The sequence below is a fragment of the Hylobates moloch genome, unplaced genomic scaffold (genome assembly GCF_009828535.3).
Source record: "Hylobates moloch isolate HMO894 unplaced genomic scaffold, HMol_V3 SCAFFOLD_12, whole genome shotgun sequence".
In the NCBI taxonomy this organism is placed as follows: Eukaryota; Metazoa; Chordata; class Mammalia; order Primates; family Hylobatidae; genus Hylobates; species Hylobates moloch.
In genome coordinates, this window is record NW_026652287.1 from 36,796,867 (window position 1) to 36,819,805 (window position 22,939).

At 56.7% G+C, this 22,939-nt stretch overlaps 4 protein-coding genes and 1 long non-coding RNA gene across 6 annotated transcripts in view; 3 read left to right on the forward strand and 2 right to left on the reverse strand.

Annotated features, from left to right (window-relative positions):
* LOC131380776 (uncharacterized) overlaps positions 1 to 983 on the forward strand; it is a 4,896-nt gene extending 3,913 nt beyond the window's left edge. Inside the window, exon 3 of the long non-coding RNA XR_009208960.1 lies at positions 586 to 983. This is a non-coding gene — a long non-coding RNA (uncharacterized LOC131380776). The remainder of the gene's footprint in view (positions 1 to 585) is intronic.
* Positions 984 to 1,082: 99 nt separating this feature from the next.
* Positions 1,083 to 5,034, forward strand: RPL18 (ribosomal protein L18). Its single transcript, XM_032169268.2, has 7 exons — positions 1,083 to 1,244; positions 2,506 to 2,592; positions 2,961 to 3,068; positions 3,560 to 3,658; positions 4,163 to 4,286; positions 4,419 to 4,488; positions 4,919 to 5,034. The coding sequence occupies exons 1-7, from the start codon at positions 1,242 to 1,244 to the stop codon at positions 4,992 to 4,994; spliced, it is 567 nt and encodes a 188-aa protein (XP_032025159.1). The 5' UTR covers positions 1,083 to 1,241; the 3' UTR covers positions 4,995 to 5,034.
* A 1,994-nt stretch (positions 5,035 to 7,028) lies between these two features.
* Positions 7,029 to 20,553, forward strand: FAM83E (family with sequence similarity 83 member E). Its single transcript, XM_032169269.2, has 5 exons — positions 7,029 to 7,493; positions 9,534 to 9,701; positions 10,369 to 10,493; positions 16,812 to 17,229; positions 19,288 to 20,553. Exons 1-5 carry the CDS (start codon positions 7,029 to 7,031, stop codon positions 19,546 to 19,548), a joined length of 1,437 nt encoding a protein of 478 aa, XP_032025160.1. The 3' UTR covers positions 19,549 to 20,553.
* SPACA4 (sperm acrosome associated 4) lies at positions 12,999 to 13,988 on the reverse strand. Its single transcript, XM_032169270.2, has one exon. It carries the CDS (start codon positions 13,749 to 13,751, stop codon positions 13,368 to 13,370), a length of 384 nt encoding a protein of 127 aa, XP_032025161.1. The 5' UTR covers positions 13,752 to 13,988; the 3' UTR covers positions 12,999 to 13,367.
* A 636-nt stretch (positions 20,554 to 21,189) lies between the features above and the next one.
* SULT2B1 (sulfotransferase family 2B member 1) overlaps positions 21,190 to 22,939 on the reverse strand; it is a 48,469-nt gene continuing 46,719 nt past the window's right edge. For both annotated transcript variants that reach the window (XM_032169271.2, XM_032169272.2), the window contains one exon: positions 21,190 to 21,455. In XM_032169271.2, coding sequence (XP_032025162.1) covers positions 21,205 to 21,455 — 251 coding nt within the window. In that variant the 3' untranslated portion in view covers positions 21,190 to 21,204. The remainder of the gene's footprint in view (positions 21,456 to 22,939) is intronic.

A 22,939-nucleotide genomic window follows, 5' to 3' on the forward strand; every position in this document is an offset into this window, starting at 1 on the left:
GAGGAGCAGCATTGAGAGCAGACTGAGGGAGGCCCTTCCAGGCTCAATGTGCCTGAGAACCAAGAGGCAGGGGCCTCCCTCGGGAGGGGGGCAGGGGGAAGAGTAGATAAGTCATTTTAATCACTGCCCCAGCCAGTCCATCTGGTTGCACACAATATGTATGCTATAATAGGAGTGAAAGCTAATTTTTATTGAGCACTTATGTGCAAAATATTGACCTCAGCTGTTTTATCAACTTTCATAATCCTGAAAAACACCCTGTGTGCCAGGCCTGTTGTCATCCCCTTTTTGTCCATAAGGAGAGTAAGAACCAAAGAAGTTAAGTGATTTTCCCAAGATGACAGAGAAGTTAAATGACTTGCACAATCACCCCATTAGTAACTAGCAGAGCCAGGATTTGAATTTGGTTATAGCCTTGCAAGGCCCCATCTCACCATCTTTCTTTGCTTCTACTTCTCCCTGGGTCTCCATCTCACCCCTCTTTCTAGGTCTCCTTCCTACCCTTTGGGCCTCCATTCCCCCCACCCCCAAGCCACGGGGTCTCCACTCTTCCTCCCCTCTGAAACTCTGTCTCCCTCTTTCTAGGTCAGGGAAGGGCCATCTAGGGGCCGGGGGAGAAGGAGAAGCGGAACTCAAAGGATGGGAATACAGAATGCTATAGATTGAGGTGCAGCAACATCATCTCGGGTTAGACCTTAAGTAGGACTTCCCAAGCAGCGGCTGCGCCTACGAAGTGCAGCGCGAGATAAGGGAGCGGTGAACCTGATAAGGAAACGCCCGAAGCGTGGAATCAGAGCTTTCCAGATGCCCCGACTAGCCCTGCCAGCCCCGCCTCCTCACCTCCAACACTGGGCCCGCCGGGTCCTCCGGGAGCCACTGAGAGGCCGTCGGCGTCGGGCCAGAGCGTCACTGCGCGACGCGTCGTGCTGGCTCCACACATCTCGCTCCCAGATCCCTTTCTTCCGGAAAGCTATCGAGAACACGGCCCGGGTAGGGCCAGAGAGGCCCCCGACGTGCTGGCCCTTCCCTCTTGGACGTTGCGCTTGTTCCTCTGCTCTATGCTCTCTGCGGTTATCGCCGGACTAGTCAGTCGTCCAACTCACCACAGAGAAGTCCGGATCGTGGTAGAGCGCCGCGTCGCACCCATGTGACGTCACGACGGCGCCACTCGCTGGAGGCTTTCCCCGCCCACCCCAGCACCGTTCTCTCTTTCCGGACCTGGCCGAGCAGGAGGCGCCATCATGGTGAGCTGGCTTTGCGGTGTTCGGGGCTGGATAATCCGCTGCCATCTGCTGTGGTCTTGGGCTAGGGGCACGCTGGAGGGCGGCAGGGGGTCTGCGGCTGCGCGGAGGGAGCAACTCCCGATACTGGGGGCCTACTCTGGGGGCCAGGAGAGCAGGGATGGGTCAGAGTCATAGCCTACCGCCCCCACTGAGTAGATGACCAAGTTGAGGTACTCGGAGGCTCATATGACTGGGTTTACAAAGCCAGGAAGTGGCAGAGCCAGGATTCCGACCCAGGTGGCTGTCCCCGCAGCCACTCTTAGTTTTGGTTTTGCTGCCTCTATCCGGACCTGTCACTTTCTAGTATGAAAAGTCGGGTTCGATGGGGGCCGCGGCGGGTGAGAGGATCGAGAGTCGAATAACTGGATTTGGGGACCAGGCAGGTCTCTGAGTCTCAGGCCCCTTCCCACCTTGTGATGGTTTTTGAGCGTTTGCCCCAGTGTCTGGCTGTTCGTTGGGTACTCAGTAATCTCATCTGACAAGTTTGTGAATTTGGTAAGAAATAATTCACAGGAAATTCTCATCACGGGGTCTTGCACACAGTAAGTGCTGCATAAGTGGAGCTAGTAAATAGTTCTTGTAATTGTCAACACAGTCTGAAAAACTTAAGTTACTCAGAAAGGCAGCAGGGCGGTAGGAGCCTGGCGAGGTGGCTCACACCTCTTATCTTAGCACTTTGGGAGGCCGAGGTGGGAGGATTCCTTGCCCAGGAGATCAAGACCAGCCTGGCCAATATTGTGAGACCCTGTCTCCACTTTAAAAACAATGTTTTAAAAAGACACTACTTGGTAAGGGTTGTTGGATTGACTGATACTGTAGGAGAGTTGGTTCTAGTAGTATTGCTAGGTTCTGAATAAGGATTCGTTTCCATCATTACTGCCATTGGTTTGATGTTTTTGGTTATCCTCCGGGTGTGGGAGTCAGTTTTGATAACATTGTGGCAAAATGCGAATTGTAAAGAATTGACCTTTTTGTATTAAGTTAATATGATTGCTGTGTTAGGATGTTTCGGGTTCTGTGTGCCATGGGCTGAAGGCTTTGTAAATCGCCTCTTTTTACAGAGGGATCAGTGGCAGCCCAGAGGTCTCCTGGTAGTGGGCCTGGGATTTGAGCTGGTGTGTTCAGAGCTGGGCTTGTGTCCCAGCTCTCAGTTTCAGAAATAAGTAATAATTGGCTATGGTTGGGGGTAATTGGGTCCATGGTTGCCTCTTCACCCCCACAGGGAGTCGACATCCGCCACAACAAGGACCGGAAGGTTCGGCGCAAGGAGCCCAAGAGCCAGGATATCTATCTGAGGCTGTTGGTCAAGGTGAGGCTGGCCCCTGAGGTCTTTGGGAAGGGTCACCCCAGGTCTGACTTGCAGATCCTCCATTCTAGTGCTGGCACCAAGCTCCTCCCAGGGGCCTGCAGGGCTGTCTTGGGTCTCTGGTTCTGTCCCAGGGCCTCCTGCATTTGTATTTTCAGCCTGTAGGCTGTGTATAGCTCAAAAGTGGAGCCAGGATTTTCTAGGTCCTTGGCCGGGAAGGACCTGGGCCAGCTTTCTCCCTCTAGGTCGGTGGGTTGGGGGAAAGGGATAAAGATTCTTTTAGTCCCGATCATCATGTGTTTGCCCGTTCACTGGAAGGCTGCGGGGGGAGCGGGCTGTCCCAGCTTCTCACTCTCTTCCTGTCCCTCCAGTTGTACAGGTTTCTGGCCAGAAGAACCAACTCCACATTCAACCAGGTTGTGTTGAAGAGGTTGTTTATGAGTCGTACCAACCGGCCGCCTCTGTCCCTTTCCCGGATGGTGAGTGGCTGGTCCAGAGAGCACGGTGGACTTGGGAGCTGCTGGGTCTTGTCTGTCTGGAACGGAGGCAGGACTTGGAGCTCTAGGAACAACTGGAGCATCAAGGGTTTGTCTCAGCCAGTCGCGAGCGTAGAGTTGGACTGTTGGTTGGAACTGAGTGTCCATGGGCAGCGGACAAGGCTCGTGGGCCTACTCTTCTTCTTGTTGTGAGGTGCAGGTGTCCTGGTGGCTTCAGGAGATTGCCCCAAGTCATAACTGAGTTTTATGTCAAAGGCCCTGCTGAGGGAGGCCCTGTTGAACAGTCTGCATTTTTTTTTTTTATCTGGAGCTTTCCCCAGCTGGACCTGAGGGGAGGCCTGTGGGGTTTAAGGGGTGTGGTGTGAGTGGGGGGTCCCGTTAGAGGGCACAGCTGCCCTGGTCCGGGGATGCCTGAAGTGGGGCTGAATGTAAACACCAGAAGGACTTACGATGTACGTCTTCCCCACCCTAAGATCCGGAAGATGAAGCTTCCTGGCCGGGAAAACAAAACGGCTGTGGTTGTGGGGACCATAACGGATGATGTGCGGGTTCAGGAGGTGCCCAAACTGAAGGTGAGCTGGCGGGGGCTGGGCAGACCCATCAGATCCTTGCTGTGCTGTGCTGTGCTGGTCCATCCTCAGTCTTGCCACTGCTGGCGAGGCAAGCATCCTGCCTGTCTGAGTGGCTTTGAGGATTGGTGTGGGTCGTCTCTGGCGTTGTTGATGGTGGGGTCCCCTGGGCAAGCTTCTTTTGGGGCAAGTTGTAAACTGTTAGTGCTGGCCCCTAGAGCCAGACAGCCTGGGCTCAAGTCTAGACTCCTTTGTCACCTCTGAACAGGTCTTTTTTTGGCCTAGGTTCCTTGCTGTTATTTCTAGCGTAACACTAGGGATGTGGTGTTAAAAGTTCCTGGAGATAAAGTGTTGAGAACAGCTGCTGTCAGCCCAGGGTGCCCCGGGTAATAAATGATAGTGTTGGTTACCAGGGCTCTGCTGCGCCAAGGCAGTGGAGGGTGAGTCCCGGCAGCCCCTGGGTGACCACACAGGGGTCTGACCCGCCAGCCTTGTCCTTTCCACCAGGTGTGTGCACTGCGCGTGACCAGCCGGGCCCGCAGCCGCATCCTCAGGGCAGGGGGCAAGATCCTCACTTTCGACCAGCTGGCCCTGGACTCCCCCAAGGGCTGCGGCACCGTCCTGCTCTCCGGTGAGTAATGTGTAGTTGATGGGGTTGGAGTGAGCTGTGTGGCTACTGGCAGCCTTCACTCTCTTGGATCTGGGAGGCCAGAAGCTGGGCGCCAGATCCCTGTCTCACCTGCTTCTCCTTCCCCTTCCCTAGGTCCTCGCAAGGGCCGAGAGGTGTACCGGCATTTCGGCAAGGCCCCAGGAACCCCGCACAGCCACACCAAGTGAGTATCAGGCCCCCAGCCCTGCCCTCTCCCCAGACTCAGCCTGCAGGGCCAGGCCTGGCCACACTTGGGCTGCTTCTCCTGTCCCTTGTACCAGCCAGCCCCAGGCCTTCTGGAACTCTCAGCTGCCTCATCTTGCTTGCTTTTCCCTTCAACACTGCTTGGAGCTGTGTTTTCCAGGGCCTGAGCAGGCATTTCCTGGGGAGCATGCAGTTCACCAGCCTCTGCCAGCCCAGGCTGGGACCCTCCAGGTGGTGGGGCAGGTGCTTCCATAGCCCCTCCTGGCTCCTTGGCTTCCCACTCTGCCAAGCTTTTCCAGCAGCCACTGACTCTCCTGGGGCTGAATGTGACAGGCTTGTGGTGTTCCTGTGCCACTCCCCAATGGCCTCCTGTAAGAGGGCCCCCCTCTCTCTCACTCCTCTCCCCACAGACCCTACGTCCGCTCCAAGGGCCGGAAGTTCGAGCGTGCCAGAGGCCGACGGGCCAGCCGAGGCTACAAAAACTAACCCTGGACCCTACTCTCTTATTAAAGATTTTGAATGCTGACAGTCCTCTGTGTGTGTTATTGGGGGGTGGCTTGGGGAATTGGTGCCTGCGGGTGAGAATGCATTTGGTTTGGGGACAGGGACGCCATGCCAGTGAAGACCAGCCCTCCTGCCCCCACTGCCCCGGAAGCTTCCTGCCCTCTAGGGTCTGAGCCCTGCCTCCTTCCCAACAGCCAGGTGGCAGGTGTTCCCACACCTGCTTCCTTGGGTCAGCCACGCCCGCCCCTCTTAAAGGATCCCGTGCCCCTCCCTGGTGCTGGGATGGTGGGTAGGGCGTGGACCAGGAAGTGCAGGGTGCAGGCTGGCAGGGCTGTGGGGAGGGAGAGGCTGCTTGGGAACAGGTGAGGCAATCTCAACCCCCCTCTCCCCCTACCCCGGACCGGGAAGCCTGAGTCTGGAGGGGCGTTCACCCCCTGGGAGAGCACAGGTAAAGAAAGCGTGTGAGCCGCACCCCCGGACCTCCCCCAGGGCCCTGTGGGGGCCCTCCTGTGTTTACACAAGGGGCCGGGCTCCCTGGATTCCAGGTTGAGGCCTGATGACTGAGGCCAGAAGCCGGGAAGCGCCGCAGAAGTAGAAGCAGAAGCCGGGAGCCACAACCTGTGTCCTCGGAAAAGGCAAGTGCTGGAAGGGAGGCCATTGAGCCCGGCACTAGCCGGTGTGTATGGGCCCCGGCCAGAGGGGGATGGATGGGGGTGGGGAGGGAGGCTGGCCTGGCTTGACTCCTTCCTTCTCTTTGCAGCTCCTTGCTGTGGTCTGGAGGAAGCAGCCACCTGGGTTGCTGGGATTGGAATGAAGAGCTTCTGGTTTGCAGGGATCAAGGGTCCAGGGTCCCTGAGGTTGGGTCAGAAGCCTCAAGGGGGCAACCGGGGCTTGGGAGGGAGACAGGGCGAGGTATAGAGTGGCCCCTGTCTGGGAAGAAGCATTGGGGCAGCTGGCAGGAGACAGGATTTAGGCAGAAAGCAGCCTGGGGGCAGCTTGGTTAGGGCTCCCCGCAGATCAGAGGACGGCCTGGAACGTCCCAGGGCCAGGCCGCAGGCAGGGGCAGCCAGCCTGAGGAGGGTGGCTGGTTAGGCGGCACTCACACCTAGATGGGCTGCCAAGATCATAGACCCGTCCCATAGTAATGGAGACCCCTATAGGGCACATCACCTTCCACCGCAGCAGCCAGAGGGAGTGTGAGGGTCTGGGGAGCAGGGTCCCCCATTGGCAGGGTAGGGAAGGGTTTGCCAAGCCTTCGGCCTTTCTCTAAGGCTGAGCGAGCAGGCCCAGTGGAGAGGCATCCTGGCTGGTCTGCGGGTGAGAGCTGGTGAGCAGGAGAAACTCGTGGGGGCTGTCAGATTCGGCCAGAGACAGATGCTCCAACAGGCAGATACTGCGACTGTCAGTTGGAAGCCATTGACGTTTGCCAGACAGTGGAAGGAGAGGGTCAGTTCGTCGTGCTCTTGGCCAGACGCAGGCAGGCAGCCTGTCGTGCCTTTATTTAAGGACCTTTGGGTGATTGGAGACAGGCAGACAGCCTGTCGCCTGGAAATGATCAAGTGGTCAGCCTGACCAAATTCAGGACAGCTGAAGGGTCCAATTGGGCACTGTGTGACCGGTAGGTTGGAGGCTGTCGTGTGGCAGAGCAGAGATGGCCAGCTGATGGGTCACACAGTTGGGGATGGTGTCAGGAGGTCAGCCTGACCAGCAGAGACGGCTGGCAGGAAGGTCACGGAAGGCCAGCCAGGCATGGTGCCACTGGGCGCAGGCAGGTGGCGGATCTGAGTGGCCTGACACATTGGGTAGTCGCCTATTTGGGCAGCGTGATTGTCAGGACAGTGAGGCAGGGGCTGCTGCAGGGAGCCATTTGGACATCTGCAGGGCCCCCCTGGAGGCCTTGGATGGCCACATAGGGTCTGCCCATCAGGAGAACCCCCAGATGGTCACAATCCCCAAAGACAGCCAGACCCGGGGACCCAGCCTCTCACAGTCAGTCCTCCCACCCGAGTGACCCCGATGGCGGCCTCCCAGCTGGCGGCGCTGGAAGGAGTGGACTCCGGTCCCAGGGTGCCCGGGGCCAGCCCTGGCTTCCTGTATTCTGAGGGCCAGCGGCTGGCACTGGAAGCTCTGTTGAGCAAGGGCGCGGAGGCGTTCCAGGCCTGTGTGCAGCGCGAGGAGCTGCGGCCCTTCCTCAGTGCAGATGAGGTCCAGGGCTTGGCAGCAGCAGCTGAAGACTGGACGGTGGCCAAGCAGGAGCCCGGCGGGATGGCAGAGGGAGCCACCACCACCGATGGGGACGCGGGCAGCCTGAGCTACTGGCCTGGGCAGTCGGAGCAGCCGGCGCCCATCCTGCGGCTGGGCTGGCCAGTGGACTCTGCGTGGAAAGGCATCACCCGGGCGCAGCTGTACACCCAGCCTCCTGGAGAGGGCCAGCCGCCCCTCAAGGAGCTGGTGCGGCTGGAGATCCAGGCTGCCCACAAGGTGGGTGTCGTGGGGGCCCTGTGTCCATTCCCCAGACTGGGGCGGGGACCCAGGCATTCTCTCCCTTGTCCTCCTGGGACTTGCAAGCCCACAACCCTATCCTAAAGGACCTATACCCCTGGGACCCAGGAGTCCACACCTTCCAGCCTCAGGACTCAGGTGCTTACACCCCCAGACCTCATCCTTACTTTCAGAAAGGGGGGCCCGGCCAGGCGCAGTGGCTGACGCCTGTAATCCCAGCACTTTGGGAGGCCGAGGTGGACGGATCACGAGGTCAGGACTTTGAGACCAGCCTGGCCAACATAGTGAAACCCCATCTCTACTAAAAATACAAAAATTAGCCGGGCATGGTGGTGGGCGCCTGCAGTCCCAGCTACTCAGGCGGCTGAGGAAGCAGAATCGCTTGAACCCAGGGAGCGGAGGTTGCAGTGAGCCGAGATCGAGCCAGTGCACTCCAGCCTGGGTGACAGAGTGAGACTCCGTCTCCAAAAAAAAAAAAAAGAAAGAAATGGGGGGCCCCTCCCCTCCCCCAAGACCTGGATGCCCTTAGGCATCGATGCCCCTTGAACCTAATTATGACACCCCCAGTCTCAGTCATTCCCCCATCCCCTCATCACCAAGCCGGGGGTCTCCAATCTCCCTCCAACGAGGGTCCAGATGTCCCCACTGCAGCCCTTGGAAAGCCCGCTGTGTACTTCACAGCCTTACTGTCCACCAGCTCCCATGTGAAGGGCTTCCCAGGGGCTAATGTGCATCATTTTCCCGGAACCCTGTACCACCAGATGGACTATTGTGCCCACGGAGGCACGGGGGCGGTTAAATCTCTTCCCTGTAAGTGGCCGAGTGGGGATTTGAACCCAGGCTGTCTGGCTGCTGAGTTAGGGTTTCCACTACTTTATGCTGCCTGCAAGATCCAGGCCTTCAGCACCTCTGTGTCCCCCAAGTTCACCACCGTGGCCTAGCAGGTCAGCCCTCCTGCACCCAGCACCCAGAAAATTCCGCAGGACCCAGAAATGCAGTTGCCCACAGTGCCCTACGGGACTCCACCACTGATCTAGAGCCAAACTGCCGTGGACATTTGGGCACCGCAGTGTCGCAGCTCAGGGGACGCTTTTCTGTGTTATAAACGTGATTTGTAGGCCAGCCACGGTGGCTCATGGACTGTAATCCCAGCACTTTGGGAGGCCGAGGCTGGGGGATCACCTGAGGTCAGGGGTTCAAGACCAGCCTGGCCAAGATGGCGAAATCCCGTCTCTACTAAAAATACAAAAATTAGCCGGGCATGGTGGCGGGTGCCTGTAATCCCAGCTACTCTGGAGGCTGAGGCAGGAGAATTGCTTGAGCCCCGGAGGCCAAAGTTGCAGTGAGCTGATATTGCACCACTGCACTCCAGCCTGGGTAACAGAGCAAGACTTTGTCTTTAAAAAAAGAAAAAAAAAGCCGGGCGTGGTGGCTCACTCCTGTACTCCTAGCACTTTGGGAGGCTGAGGCAGGTGGATCACGAGGTCAGGAGATCGAGACCATCCTGGCTAACATGGTGAAAGCCTATCTCTACTAAAAATGCAAAAAATTAGCCGGGCGTGGTGGCGGGCGCCTGTAGTCCCAGCTACTTGGGAGGCTGAGGCAGGAGAATTGCTTGAACCCGGGAGGTGGAGTTTGCAGTGGGCCGAGATTCCGCCCCTGCGTTGCAGCCTGGGAGATAGAGCAAGACTCCGTCTCGAACAAAAAAAAACCAAAAAGACAAAAAAACAAGCAAACATGTGATTTGTGATGACAGTTTTCCAGCATTTAGGGGCCAGGAATCTCAAGGAGGGGCTGGGGATCTCATGGAGGGGCAGCGTTTTGCTCATTCACACATAGGTGCTGTTTGAGCAGCAGTGTATGTCTGGGCGTCTCCCCTTTAGCCCCCCTGAACGTTAAACTCCCAGCCCCCAGATCACTTTACTCCCAGATTCCGGATGTCAGGTTTCCCACACCCTCTTGAGTATCCCCTGAGCCAGCTTCTGTTCACACATCCACCTCCCCTCTCCCCACGCCCAGCTGGTGGCCGTGGTCATGGATGTCTTCACTGACCCAGACCTGCTTTTGGACTTGGTGGATGCTGCCACGCGCCGCTGGGTACCTGTCTACCTGCTCCTGGACCGCCAGCAGCTGCCTGCCTTCATGGAGCTGGCCCAGCAGCTGGGGGTGAACCCCTGGAACACGGAGGTAGGGGCGGGGCCAGGGGGACCTGTGAGTCCCCATTCTCCTGGCATGGGGGTAGTGGGGGCAGACCCTTCCATGGAGCTCTGGGTCATTGAGATGGATGCTAGCAGGGATGGTCCCCTGGGATCTGATGCTCATGGCATTGGGGAGGTGGGGGTGGGCATTCCCAAGGAATCTTGAGTCACTGAGTTTGGGTATCCCCAAGAAATGCCTGAGGGTTGATATCAGTGGCTCTGAGGAAGCTGAGACAGATACTTCTTTTTTTTTTTTTTGAGATGGAGTCTTGCTCTGTCGCCCAGGCTGGAGTGCAGTGGCGTAATCTCGGCTCACTGCAACCTCCACCTCCCGGGTTCAAACGATTCTCCTGCCTCAGACTCCCCAGTAGCTGGGAGTACAGGCATGTGTCACCACGCCTGGCTAACTTTTGTATTTTTAGTAGAAATGGGGTTCTGCCATGTTGGCCAGGCTGGTCTTGAACTCCTGACCTCAGGTGATCCACCTCCCTTGGCCTCCCAAAGTGCTGGGATTACAAGTGTGAGCCACTGCGCCTGGCATTGGACAGATACTTCTGTGGAGTCATGGGTCCCCCAGTTAGAACCAGTCTGGAGGGAGCCTGAATCCATGCAGTGGGCCTCAGCAAGGGTGTGCCCTCCACTCCCCACACCAACAGAACGTGGATGTCCGCGTCGTGCGGGGCTGCAGCTTCCAGAGCCGCTGGCGACGGCAGGTGAGCGGCACCGTGCGGGAGAAGTTTGTGCTGCTGGACGGCGAGAGGGTCATCTCAGGATCCTACAGGTGTAGCCCCTGCCCCGCCCCCCACCTCCCAGCATCCTATACCCCACTTTCCCTCAGTGTGCTCAGAGAACAGCTGGCATCCCCTTGCCCAGGCCTCTCTTTTCTCATCTGTGTAATGAGGGCAAAACACCCTTCCCTGGGGAGGAGGTGGGTGCCGCGGCCGGACCTGGTGCTGGCCTGTTTAGTGGTCTTGGGTAAGTCTGCTTCTCTTTGACCTGGTGTTTTCTCATCTGGAAAACTGGGCAAACAGTTTGGGGGTCGGGTTTGTTCAAAATCAGAAGCACCTGGATTGGGATCTAAGTTCTGCCCTGGGTAAATAATTCCACCTCTCTGAGCATCTAAGAAAATGCACGAGCATGGTGGCTCACGCCTGTAATCCCAGCACTTTGAGAGCCTGAGGTGGGCAGATCGGCTGAGGTCAGGAGTTCAAGACCAGTCTGGCCAACATGGTGAAACCCCGTCTTCCCAGCTACTCGGGAGGCTGAGGCAGGAGAACTGCTTGAACCCAAGAGAGAGGTTGCAGTGAGCTGAGATCGCGCTGTTGCACTCCAGCCTGGGAGACAGAGCAAGACTCTATTTCAAAAAAGCCAAAAACAAACAAACAAACAAACAAAACAAAAGAAACTGCAAATAATAAAGCACTTACCTCACAGAGTCACAGCACAGCTGTGAGGAGAGGGGTGTGGCCTCTGGGACCAGACGGCCTGGATTCAAATTCTAGCTCTGTCAGTTCCTCGTTGTGTGACTTCAGGCAACTTACTTCACCTCTCTGTGCCTCAGTTTCCCCCTCTATGTCACGGGCTGATAGGGTTAGAGCCTCTAGAACCAGGTCCCTCAACAGGGGTAGCACCCACACTTGGGCTGGCTGAGTCTTTGTTGCGGGAGCTGCTGGGTGCATTGTGGGAGGCTCCTGGGCATCTTCAGCCTCCATCCAGCAGAGGTCAGTAGCATCACATGCCCCATACCCCCGACTTCCCTGCCAATTAGAGAACTGAAAACCTCTCCAGACAGCGCAGATGCCCACTGAGGAGCACGGGTCCCTAGCTGAGAACACCGCTCAGGAACAGTGGCTTTCAACCCTGTGCGTGCACCAGAATCCCTGGGAGCGCTTGTTAAAACACAGCTTTTGGGCTGGGCGCGGTGGCTCACACCTGTAATCCCAGCACTTTGGGAGGCCAAGGCTGGTGGATCACCTGAGGTCAGGAGTTCAAGACCAGCCTGGCCAACATGATGAAACCCTGTCTCTACAAAAATACAAAAATTAGCTGGAGTGGTGGGTGCCTATAATCCCAGCTACTCAGGAGACTGAGGCAAGACAATCGCTTGAACCCGGGAGGCAGAGGTTGCAGTGAGCCAAGATAACAGCACTGCACTCCAGCCTGGGAGACAGAGCAAGACTCCGTCTCACAAAAAAAAAAAAACCAAAAAAAAAAACACAAAAAAAACCCCACAGTTGTTGTAGCAGATAATTTAGGAAAAGAAAAAAGGAAAAGGGCCGGGTGTGGTGGCTCACACCTGTAATCCCAGCACTTTGGGAGGCCAAGGCAGGTGGATCGCCCGAGGTCAGGACTTTCAGACCAGCCTGATTAACATGGTGAAACCCCGTCTCTACTAAAAATACAAAAAATCAGCCGGGCATGGTGGCATGCACCTCTAGTCCCAGCTACTCGGGAGGCTGAGGCAGGAGAATCGCTTGAACCTGGGAGGTGGAGGTTGCAGTGAGCCAAGATCGCGCCACTGCACTCCAGCCTGGGTGACCAAGCGAGACTCTGTCTCAAAAAAACCGAAAAGAAAAAACGGAAAAAGGCCGGGTGTGGTGGTTCATGTCTGTAGTCCCAGCACTTTGGGAGGCTGAGGCAGGAGGATCGCTTGAGCCCAGGACTTCGAGACCAGCCTGGGCAACATAGCAGGACCCCATCTCTACACAAATTAAAAAAAAAACAAAATTAGTCAGGTATGATGGAGCACGCCTGTAGTCCCAGCTACTCAGGAGGTTGAGGTGGGAGGATTGCTTGAGCCCGGGAGGTAGAGGCTGCAACGAGCCAAGATTGCACCACTGCACTCCAGCCTGGGCAGCAGAGCAAAGCCCTGTTTCAGAAACAAAAAGAGAAAACAATACACAGCTTTTGGACCCCACTCCCATTCATCGTGCCTGGAACAGGGCCTGAGAATCTGCATTTTCAGGAAGTTCCCACTTGCTGCTGCTGCTGTTTCTGGTCCAGGGACCACACTTTGAGAACGACTAGAGTTGAGACCAGGATGTTTGAAATGTTTGAAAGAGTGTTTCCCTTCCCAGCTTGGTGTGAGGGTTCAGTGGCATGTAACATAAGGCAGGCTTGGCCTGGTGCCGTGGCTCATACCTGTAATCCCAGCACTTTGGGAGGCTGAGGTGGGAGGATCACTTGAGCCCAGGAATCTGAGACCACCCTGGGCAACATAGCTGGACCTTATCTCTACAAAAAGAAAAAAAAAAAAGGAAAAGAAGAGAAAACAAAGAATGCTCCATGAACATCAGCTGTCATTTATTATGATATATATATATATATATATTTTTTTTTTACCATATTTCATGGACTCTAACGTGTCACCAATGGAGAGAAGCATCCTGATTGAAACGTGAGAAGCTCTGCGTCTTAGAACCAGTGGAATAGAGTAGTACAATCAAACCCACAGGCTGTGCTCCCCTGCCGCTCAATCAGGCCTAGGGGTGCTTCCCCGAGCACTGGGCTCCTTGTGGACAGCCTTAGAAGGGATGAAGCCAGGGCCGCAAGAGGTTGTCCAGGGCCTCTCTGGCCATTTAGTGGGGGAAGGAGATGGGGACATGGGGAGTGGCAGATCTGGGAGAACAGTCCCAGGCCCTGTCCTCCCTGTTGGTCACAGCAAACGTGGAGGAAGCAGCATACCCAGCCCCAGTGCCAGGCTGGTGGTGGCCCCCACCGTCTGGCTGCTCAAGGAGCCCGGGGCTCTGTTACACAGGCGGCCAGTGCAGCAGGTGGTGGTGAGGCTGTAGGTGACGCCCCTGTAGCTGACGGGTTCCTCACGGCCGCAGCTGGTGGCTCGCAGGCAGCCTTTGTTGATGACCGGACCAGTGCCTGGGGCGACCCCGTGGCCTGTGAAGCAGTCCTCGTCATCGCCACAGTGCATGTAGGTGCCGGGACACTGTATGGAGTCGGTGAGCTCACAGAAGACGCAGTCCTTGACGCCCGTCGTGCCTGGGGGCAGAGCCATCACCAGAAGCAGCAGCCAGCACAGGACCATGGCGGCCTGGCGGCGTTGATGCTTCCCCAGCCAGGCCGTGGGCTTCCCAGACCTCCCGGAACCGCTGAATGAAGGACCTCCGAGGACTCCTCTTGCCCACGGGAATTTGGCCCTGGTCCTGGCCTCCCAGGGTCAGCGCCTGGAGTGTCCTCTGTTCCCAACGCCCTGCGTCCCTCTAAGTCCTGGGGATGGAGGTGAGCGGGTGGCTGCTGCCTGACAAGAGTCTGTGAATGGAATGAGTGATCTCACAGATCCCTCAGGGTTCCCACTGGCCGCTCTGGGGATGAGGTCATAGGTGAGAGGGGTGGGTGTCACAATCCAAGGGCTGGCCTGCCCCGCCAACCTGCCAGGGCGCAAGAGGGCTCTGCCACCCCCACCAAGGTGAAGAAGCCCTGAACCCAGAGGACGCTGGCCGCAAGCTTGTCCACATTCTTTATGCTGTACACCTGCCAAGGGCTCGACTTCAGCCTCACACCTCCCATGGCGACCCCATATTCCAGATGGGCAAACCGAGGCTGGGGAAAGGAAAATGATGTATCCAGGGTCCCCGAGCCAGGATGAGAGCCAGGTTCACTGAATTCCAAAGAGGCTGGGAAAGAAGAGGGTGTATTAACTGAGCACTTGCTGTGTGCCAGGATTCATGCTCAGTGCTTGCTTGCTTTTATTTTTTTGAGATGGAGTCTCACTCTGTCACCCAGGCTGGAGTGCAGTGGCGTGGTCTCAGCTCACTGCAGCTTCTGCTTCCCAGTTTCAAGCGATTCTCGTAACTCAGCCTCCCGAGTGGCTGGGACTATAGGCGCATGCAACCACATCTGACTAATTTTTGTATTTTTAGTAGAAACAGGGTTTCACCATGTAGGCCAGGCTGTTCGTGAACTCTTGAGCTCAAGTGATCTGCCCGCCTCGACCTCCCAAAGTGCTGGGATTACAGACGTGAGCCACCACACCACGCCTGGCGCTTGGTGCTTTCAATAACAACTGCTGTGATGACAGGAAGTGTTAGGGCACTGGCCCCCACAGCTCACAGGCTCTCAGGGGCAGCTACGTGAAGGGAGCTTGATCCGTGTTCAGTCATTTGAATCTTCCTATGTTGTATTTATTTCTCAATTTTATTTTTTATTTAAAAAAATTGGCTGGGTGCAGTGGCTCACGCCTGTAATCCCAGCACTTTGGGAGGCCGAGGCGGATGGATCACCTGAGCTCAGGAGTTCAAGACCAGCATGGCCAACGTGGTGAAACCCCGTCTCTACTAAAAATACAAAAATTAGCTCGGCATGGTGGCGTGCACCTGTAATCCCAGCTACTTGGGAGGCTGAGGCAGGGAGAACTGCTTGAACCTGGGAGGTGGGGGTTGCAGTGAGCCAATATTGTGCCACTGCACTTGAGCCTAGGTGACAGAGCAAGACTCCGTCTCAAAAAAAAAAAAAAAAAAAATAGGATCTTGCTCTGTTGCCTAGACTGGAGTGCAGTGACGCGATCTTGGCTCACTGCAGCCTCAACTTCCCGGGCTCAAGTGATTCTCCTCCCTGAGCCTCCAGAGTAGCTGGGACTATAGGCGTGCACCACCATGCCCGGCTAATTTTGTAAAATTTTTTGTAGAGTTGGGGTCTTGCTACGTTGCCCAGGCTGGTTTCAAACTCCTAGCCTCAAGTGATCCTCCTGCCTCGGCCTCCCAAAGTGCTGGGATTACAGGCATGAGCCGCTGCACACGGTCTTCCTAGGTTTTGGCTCCATATTGCAGATGAGCACTGCAGGGAGCAGCAATGTGGAAAGCTTGGTGCACAGCCAGGGCTGACTAAATGGCAGTCATTCTGGGAAGCAGCTGTGTCTTAAAACAATCCCTGTTAGTATCCGGAAGTGAATTCCGTCTCTTTCCAAAGGGGAAAACTGAGGCATTGAGGTGTTCCTAAGTGGGGACCAGGTAGAGCCTGGGTTTAAACTCCAGTCTGATTCCAGATGTTTTTTTTTTTTTTTTTTTGAGTCAGAGTCTCGCTCTGTCGCCCAGGTTGGAGTGCAGTGGTGTGATTTCGGCTCACTGCAACCTCCACCTCCCGGGTTCAAGCAATTCTCCTGCCTCAGCCTCCTGAGTAGCTGGAATTACAGGCATGCGCCACCATACCCAGCTAATTTCTGTATTTTTAGTAGAGATGGGGTTTCACCATGTTGGTCAGGCTGATCTCAAACTCCTGACCTCATGATCTGCCTGCCTCAGCCTCCCAAAGTGCTGGGATTACAAGCGTGAGCCACCACATCCGGCTTTTTTTTTTGTGGGGGGGAGCGGGGAACAGGGTCTTGCTCTGCCGCCCAGGCTGGAATGCAGTGGTATTATCACAGCTCACTGCAGCCTCAATTTCCCAGGCTCAGCCGGGCGCGGTGGCTCACACCTGTAATCCCAGCACTTTGGGAGGTCGAGGAGGGTGGATCACCTGAGGTCAGGGGTTCGAGACCAGCCTGGCCAATGTGGTGAAACCCCGTCTCTACTACAAATACAAAAAATTAGCCAGGCATGGTGGCAGGTGCCTGTAATCCCAACTACCCAGGAGGCTGAGGCAGGAGAATTGCTTGAAGCCAGGAGGCAGAGGTTGCAGTGAACCGAGATCATGCCACTGCACTCCAGCCTGGGCAACAAGAGCAAAATTCCGTCTCAAAAAAAAAAAAAAAATTCCCAGGCTCAAGGGATCCTCCCACCTCAGCCTCCCAGGTGGCTGGGAGTACAGGTGTGCACCACCACACCTGGCTAGTTTTTTTGATTTTTTGTAGAGACAGGGTCTCGCCATGTTGCCCAGGCTCGTCTCAAACTCCTGGGCTCAAGCAACCCTCCTGCCTCAGCCTCCCAAAGTGTGAGTCACCACACCTGGCCCTGATTATATAAGGGTCTTAACTCGGGCTGTCTTCACTCCACCCCTCCCGAGTAGGTACTTCAGTTGTGCCCATTCCACAGACGGGGAAGCTGAGGCTGGAGAGGTCAGGACTCGCCTGAGGTCCTACAGTCTCCCCTGGGACCTGGCTGAGGATGGGGGCCGGGTTGGAGACTCTGACCCCCTACTCCCCGACCCCCAGCTTCACGTGGAGTGACGCACGCCTGCACCGAGGCCTGGTGACCCTGCTGACTGGTGAAATTGTCGACGCCTTCAGCCTTGAGTTCCGGACGCTGTACGCGGCCTCCTGTCCGCTACCACCTGCGCCCCCCCAGGAACCCTCGGTCATAGGTGGCCTGCAGCGGGGCCGCAGCCCTCACCGCGTGTCCCGCCGCCGCTCTGTGGCCCCCACGTCGCCTCCACCACCTGACGGCCCACTGGCCCACCGCCTGGCCGCCTGCCACGTCTCCCCTGCTACCCCGGGGCCGGCACTCAGTGACATTCTAAGGAGTGTGCAGCGCGCCCGGACCCCCAGCGGCCCCCCGGCCCGGCCCAGCCGCTCCCTGTGGGACCTAAGCCGCCTGTCCCAGCTGTCTGGCTCCAGTGATGGGGACAATGAGGTGAGACCTTGTGGCTGGTGCCAGAAGAGCATGGAACCCAGGAAGGGGAAGGCGTTTGCCCAGAGTGGTGCAAGCCAGGCTCCAGGGGCCCTGCTCCCAGCCATAGAGCAGGAGGCGTTTCCTGAGAGCCTGCACCCCTAAATTCATAATGGCATCGTTTGTTCATTTCCTGCACGCCTGCTGCATTTTGGGCAGGTGGGTGCTGGGTGGCATGGGGCAGAGACAGGAGAGCCCTGGGTGCAAATCCTGGCATGACAGACTAGGTGGGGGGAAGCTGAGGACTTGACTTCCCTGAACCTCAGTATCCTCATCTAGGAACGAGTGGAGCAAGGGCACTCATTCTGAGTTTGGTTGGGGGAGGAATCCACGTGGCTAAATGACATAGAATAGTAATGATAACAACAATACATTCCTGAAACAGGGAGATCGAGACCAGCCTGGCCAGCATGGTGAAACCCTATCTCTACAAAAATACAAAACAATTAGCTGGGTGTGGTGGTGCACACCTGTAGTCCCAGCTACTCCGGAGGCTTAGGCAGGAGAATCGTTTGAGCCAGGGAGGCAGCGTTGCAGTGAGCTGAGATCGTTCCACTGCACTCAAGCCTGGGTGACAGAGCGAGACTGTCTCAAAATAATAATAATATTAATAATAATAATAAACAATAAATAAATACATTCCTGAAGTGGAATTTATTTATTTTGTGACATCCTCATCCCAGGCCAGGAAGGCTATATATATATAATTTTTTTTTTTTTTTTGAGATAGGGTCTTGCTCTGCAATGTCTTGGGAATCAGGACAAGGAAGGCTTCTAGCTGGAGAGGAGATGGGGGATGGGCAGGGGCAAGGTCCTCACCTTCACCTGGTCTCAGCACCCTCACCCAGCATCCCCTCCCTTGGCAAATATTTGCTCCCGGCTGGCAGATGCCAGCGCTTCCGGTTCCTCCCCACCTGCAGAGGTGGGGACCCAGCTCCTTGTGCCTCTGTAGGTTAGGGGGTCCCAGGCTTGCCCTCTCACTTCCCTCCTTCCCTCTCGGGCTCCCCACACCGTCCTCCTTGCCCGCCTCCTCCTCTGCATCCCTCTCCTTTCTGTTCCTCCTCCTCCTGCTGCCTTCCTGCTTCTTCCTCACCTCATCCCTCCCCTTTCACCCCCTCTGTCTCCTCTCTCTCCTTCCTGGCTCCCCTCTTCCCTCCTCTCCTTCTTTTTCCTCCCTCACTTTCTCCCTTACCCCTTCCTCTTCTTTTACCTCCTCCACCCATTTTTTTTTTTTTTTTTTTTTTTTTTTTGAGATAGGGTCTCCCTCTGTCTCCCAGGCTGGAGTACAGTGGCGTGATCTTGGCTCACTGCAGCCTCAACCTCCTGGGCTCAAGTGATCCTCCCACCTCAGCCTTCCAAGTAGCTAGGAGTACAGACCCATGCCACCATGCCCGGCTAATTTTTGTATTTTTTGGAGAGATGAGGTCTCACTGTGTTGCCTAGGTTGGTCTCGAACTCCTGAGCTCAAGCAATCCTCCCACCTCCCAAAGTGCTGGGATTACAGGCCTGAGCCACCACATCCGGCCTCCATCTCTCTCCTCCCTCTCTCCTCTCTTCCCTCCCTTCCCTCCTCCATCATCTCCTTCCACCTCCCTCAAATCTTCTATCACTTCCTTTTTTTTTTTTTGAGACTGAGTCTTGTTCTGATGCCCAGGCTGGAGTGCGGTGGCGCTGTCTCAGCTCACTGCAATCTCTCCCTTCCGGATTCAAGCGATTCTCCTGCCTCAGCCTCTCAAGTAGCTAGGATTACAGGCGCCCACCACCACCTCAGGCTAATGTTTGTATTTTTAGTAGAGACGAGGTTTCACCATGTTGGCCAGGCTGGTCTTGAACTCCTGACCTCAGGTGATCCACCTGCCTTGGCCTCCCAAAGTGCTGGGATTACAGGCGTGAGCCACCATGCCTGGCCGTCTGTCACTTTCGCTGCTTCTCTCTTGCCTCACCTCCTGCCTTCCCTGGCTCTGGGATGCCCCCAGGGCCCCACCCCAGCCTCCTCTCACCTCCCTCTCTTTCCCTCCACAGCTCAAGAAATCCTGGGGCTCCAAGGACACTCCAGCCAAGGCTCTGATGAGGCAGCGGGGCACTGGAGGAGGCCCCTGGGGGGAAGTGGACTCCCGACCTCCCTGGGGCGGTGCCCTGCCCCTGCCCCCCGCCCACCGCCTCCGCTATCTGTCCCCAGCCCGAAGGCGGTTCGGTGGGGATGCTACATTCAAACTTCAAGAGCCCAGAGGCGTCAGGCCATCAGACTGGGCCCCCCGGGCAGGACTTGGGGGGCAACCCTGAACAGGAGCCCAAGCCAAATCTGCTGACCCACCCAAGGAGCAGTGCCGGACAACTGTCGGCTCAGAGCCCCCTGCCTCGATGCCCTGCCTTGGACAAGGCTTCTGGCCTTGGCGTCTGTCAAGCAGAAGGGATGTTTGTCACTTGTTCTGCAACTTGGGCTGGGAGTGGTGGCTCATGCCTGTAATCCCTGCACTTTGGGAGGCTAAGGTGGGAGGGTTGCTTAAGGCCAGGAGTTGGAGACCAGCCTGGGCAACATAGTGAGACCCCATCTCTACAATTAAAAAAGCAAATTAGTTGGGCGTGGTGGCGCACGCCTGTGGTCCCAGCTACGTGGGAGGCTGAGGTGGGAGGATTGCTTGAGCTCAGGAGGTGGAGGCAGCAGTGAGCCAAGATCACGCCCTTGCACTCCAGCCTGGGCAACACAGTGAGAGGCCATCTCTTAAAAAAAAAGAAAAGAAAAGAAAAAAGAAAAAGGCTGGGCGAGGTGGCTCACTCCTGTAATCCCAGCACTTTGGGAGGCTGAGGCATGTGGATCACCTGAGGTCAGGAGTTCAAGACCAACCTGACCAACATGGTGAAACCCCATCTCTACTAAATACAAAAATTAGCCAGGTGTGGTGGTGGGTGCCTGTAATCCCAGCTACTTAGGAGGCTGAGACGGGAGAATCGCTTGAACCCGGAGGCAGAGGTTGCAGTGAGCTGAGATCACGCCACTGCACTCCAGCCTGGGTGACAGAGCGAGATTCCGTCTCAAAAAAATAAAAGAAGGACTTGGGCAAGCCCATTGCCTGCACCAGACCTCAGTGTCACAGCACAGGAAATGGGCTGGCAGCGTCCCCAGGCTGCGGACCCTAAAGAACACACACAGCTCTCGAGGGTCAGGCCTTCCTGATAAGGGGCCCGGCTGAGGCCCCGAGCTAGAGCTGTGGAGGGGAAGATGGGGAGTCGCTGCCAGGCACACTGTGTTCAAGAGCTGTGGGTAAACTGAGGCAAGGAGCTGCATACTGAGGGGGTGGAATGTGGTACAGCCACAGGGGAACAGGGTGGGTGGTGGGACTTTCTGTGGGCCCTGAGAGGGCGGGTCTGCCGGAGCTCCCCTTTACCTCTGCTCAGAATAAAACCACTTTATGCCAAAAACGTGCGTTACTAAAGCCTGGCTCTGAATCCAAGAGTCCACAACCCAGCCCCCTCCTCCCTCAGACCCAGGGGTCCAGGCCCCCAGCTCCTCCTCCCTCGGACTCGAGACTCCAGGCCCCCAGATACTACTCCCTCAGACCCAGGAGTCCAGGCCCCCAACCCCTCCTCCCTCAGACCCGGGAGTGCAGCCTCCCAGCCCCTCCTTCCTCAAACCTGGAAGTCCAGACCCCCAGCTCCCTCCTCCCTCAGACAAGGGAGTTCAAACCCCAGCCCCTCCTCCCTCAGACCCAGGAGTCCAGGCCCCCAGCCCCCTCCTCCCTCAGACTGGGGAGTCAGGCCCCCACCCTGGGAAGTGAGATGCCCAGCGCCGGGTTCCTGCAGCACCTTTGCCTCTGGGCGGGACTCTGAGTCGGGGACCCCGGCCTCAGGAAGCCTTGGTGTGGTGAGGATTCTCCACGCCCCGCTGCATGCCCTGCCACAGTGCATCAAGGAACCTGGGCAGAAGCGACGTGTTTATTCTCAGGGTCGCGGGTGCGGGGGCTCAGAGGCCTGGCCGGGGCTGGGGCTGGGGCTGGAGTTGGGTCTGGGCTCAGGCTCCAGGCTGGCGTTGGGCTCAGGCTCAGGGCTAGGCTCAGGGTCTGGGCTGGCATCCTCCTCCGGGTCTTCATCCCAGGGGAAGGTCGGCATCCCCCGCATCTGCTTGCGGTAGACACGATTGAAGGCTTCACTCTGGGCCACCGTGAAGTGGTTCTTCCAGTCGCCACAGACCCCTGGAGAAGAGGGGGCACCAGGGGGTGAGGAGCCTCTGGGGAGAACTGCGCCCCTACCTCCAACATTCCAGCAACCTCTTTCCCCTTCCCAGCCTTTGGCGAGGTGTTCCCTTTGCCAGAAACACCGTCCTCGCTATCCCCCACGTTGCCCCCTTTGTGTCCTATGGTGGCAGAGTCTTGGCCTGTCACCTGGCGCCGTTCTCACCTCCGCCCTCACTGCCTCTGCTACTGCAGGCTTCCTGCCAGTCCTCCCCTTTATCCCGGACCCTTAAAGTCTCTGCCCAGAACCTCTGTCTCCAACCCTGAATTCCTGCCCACCTGACAGCTTGTGTCACCTCCTCTGCGACCAGTCCCAAACCTCCCCTGCTGGAACAAGGCCTCCTGTCTCAATGCCCCCACAACGCTCCATGCTGCAGCCATTACTGCTTGGACATGGAAGAGACCCCCTTCTGCGGGCTCTGTGCTCAGGGCTTGCAACCAATTTGCTGACTGGCGCAGCAAGCGAGCCTCAGGAACCCTCCAAACCTCAGTTTTCCATTGTTTTCCTTTTTGAGATGGAGTCTCGCTCTGTCGCCCAGGCTGGAGTGCAGTGGTGTGATCACGGCTCACTGCAACCTCCGATTCAAGCAATTCTCCTGCCTCAGCCTCCCGAATAACTGGGATTACAGGCGCGCACCACCACGCCCGGCTAATTTTTATATTTTTAGTAGAGATGGCGTTTAACCATGTTGGCCAGGCTGGTCTCAAACTCCTGACCTCAGGTGGTCCACCCACCTCGGCCTCCCAAAGTGCTGGGATTACAGGTGTGAGCCACTGCACCCGGCCCAAGCCTCAGTTTTCTCATTGTGGGGCTGTCACAGGGGCATCACCCCTCACCTGGAAACCTGGGGCTCATGGCATTCAGGGGACCATAGTTTGCCTTTTAGCAAGTACACGTGCCCCATGTTACCCAGCACCCTTAATGAGGTTGTGGGGAGGGGTTCCCTGGGGTGGGCTGAATAAGGACTCCCTCCATATCCACGTTCTAATCCTTGGAACCTGTGAATATGTGACCTTATGTGGCAAAAGGGATTTTGCAGATAGGATTAAGCTAAAGATCTGGAGATGGGGAGAGGACCCTGAAATATCTGGGCAGGCTCAGTGTCATCACCTGGGTCCCTATAGAAGGGAGGAGGGTCAGAGATTAGAAGATGCTTCACTTGGCCGGGCGCGGTGGCTTACACCTATAATCCCAGCACTTTGGGAGGAAGAGGCTGGTGGTCAGGAGATCGAGACCATCCTGGCTAACACGGTGAAACCCCGTCTCTACTAAAAAAAATTACAAAAAAATTAGCCAGGCGCAGTGGCGGGCGCCTGTAGTCCCAGCTACTCGGGAGGCTGAGGCAGGAGAACGGCGTGAACCCGGGAGGCGGAGCTTGCAGTGAGCTGAGATCGCGCCACTGCACTCCAGCCTGGGTGACAGAGCGAGACTGTCTCAAAAAAAA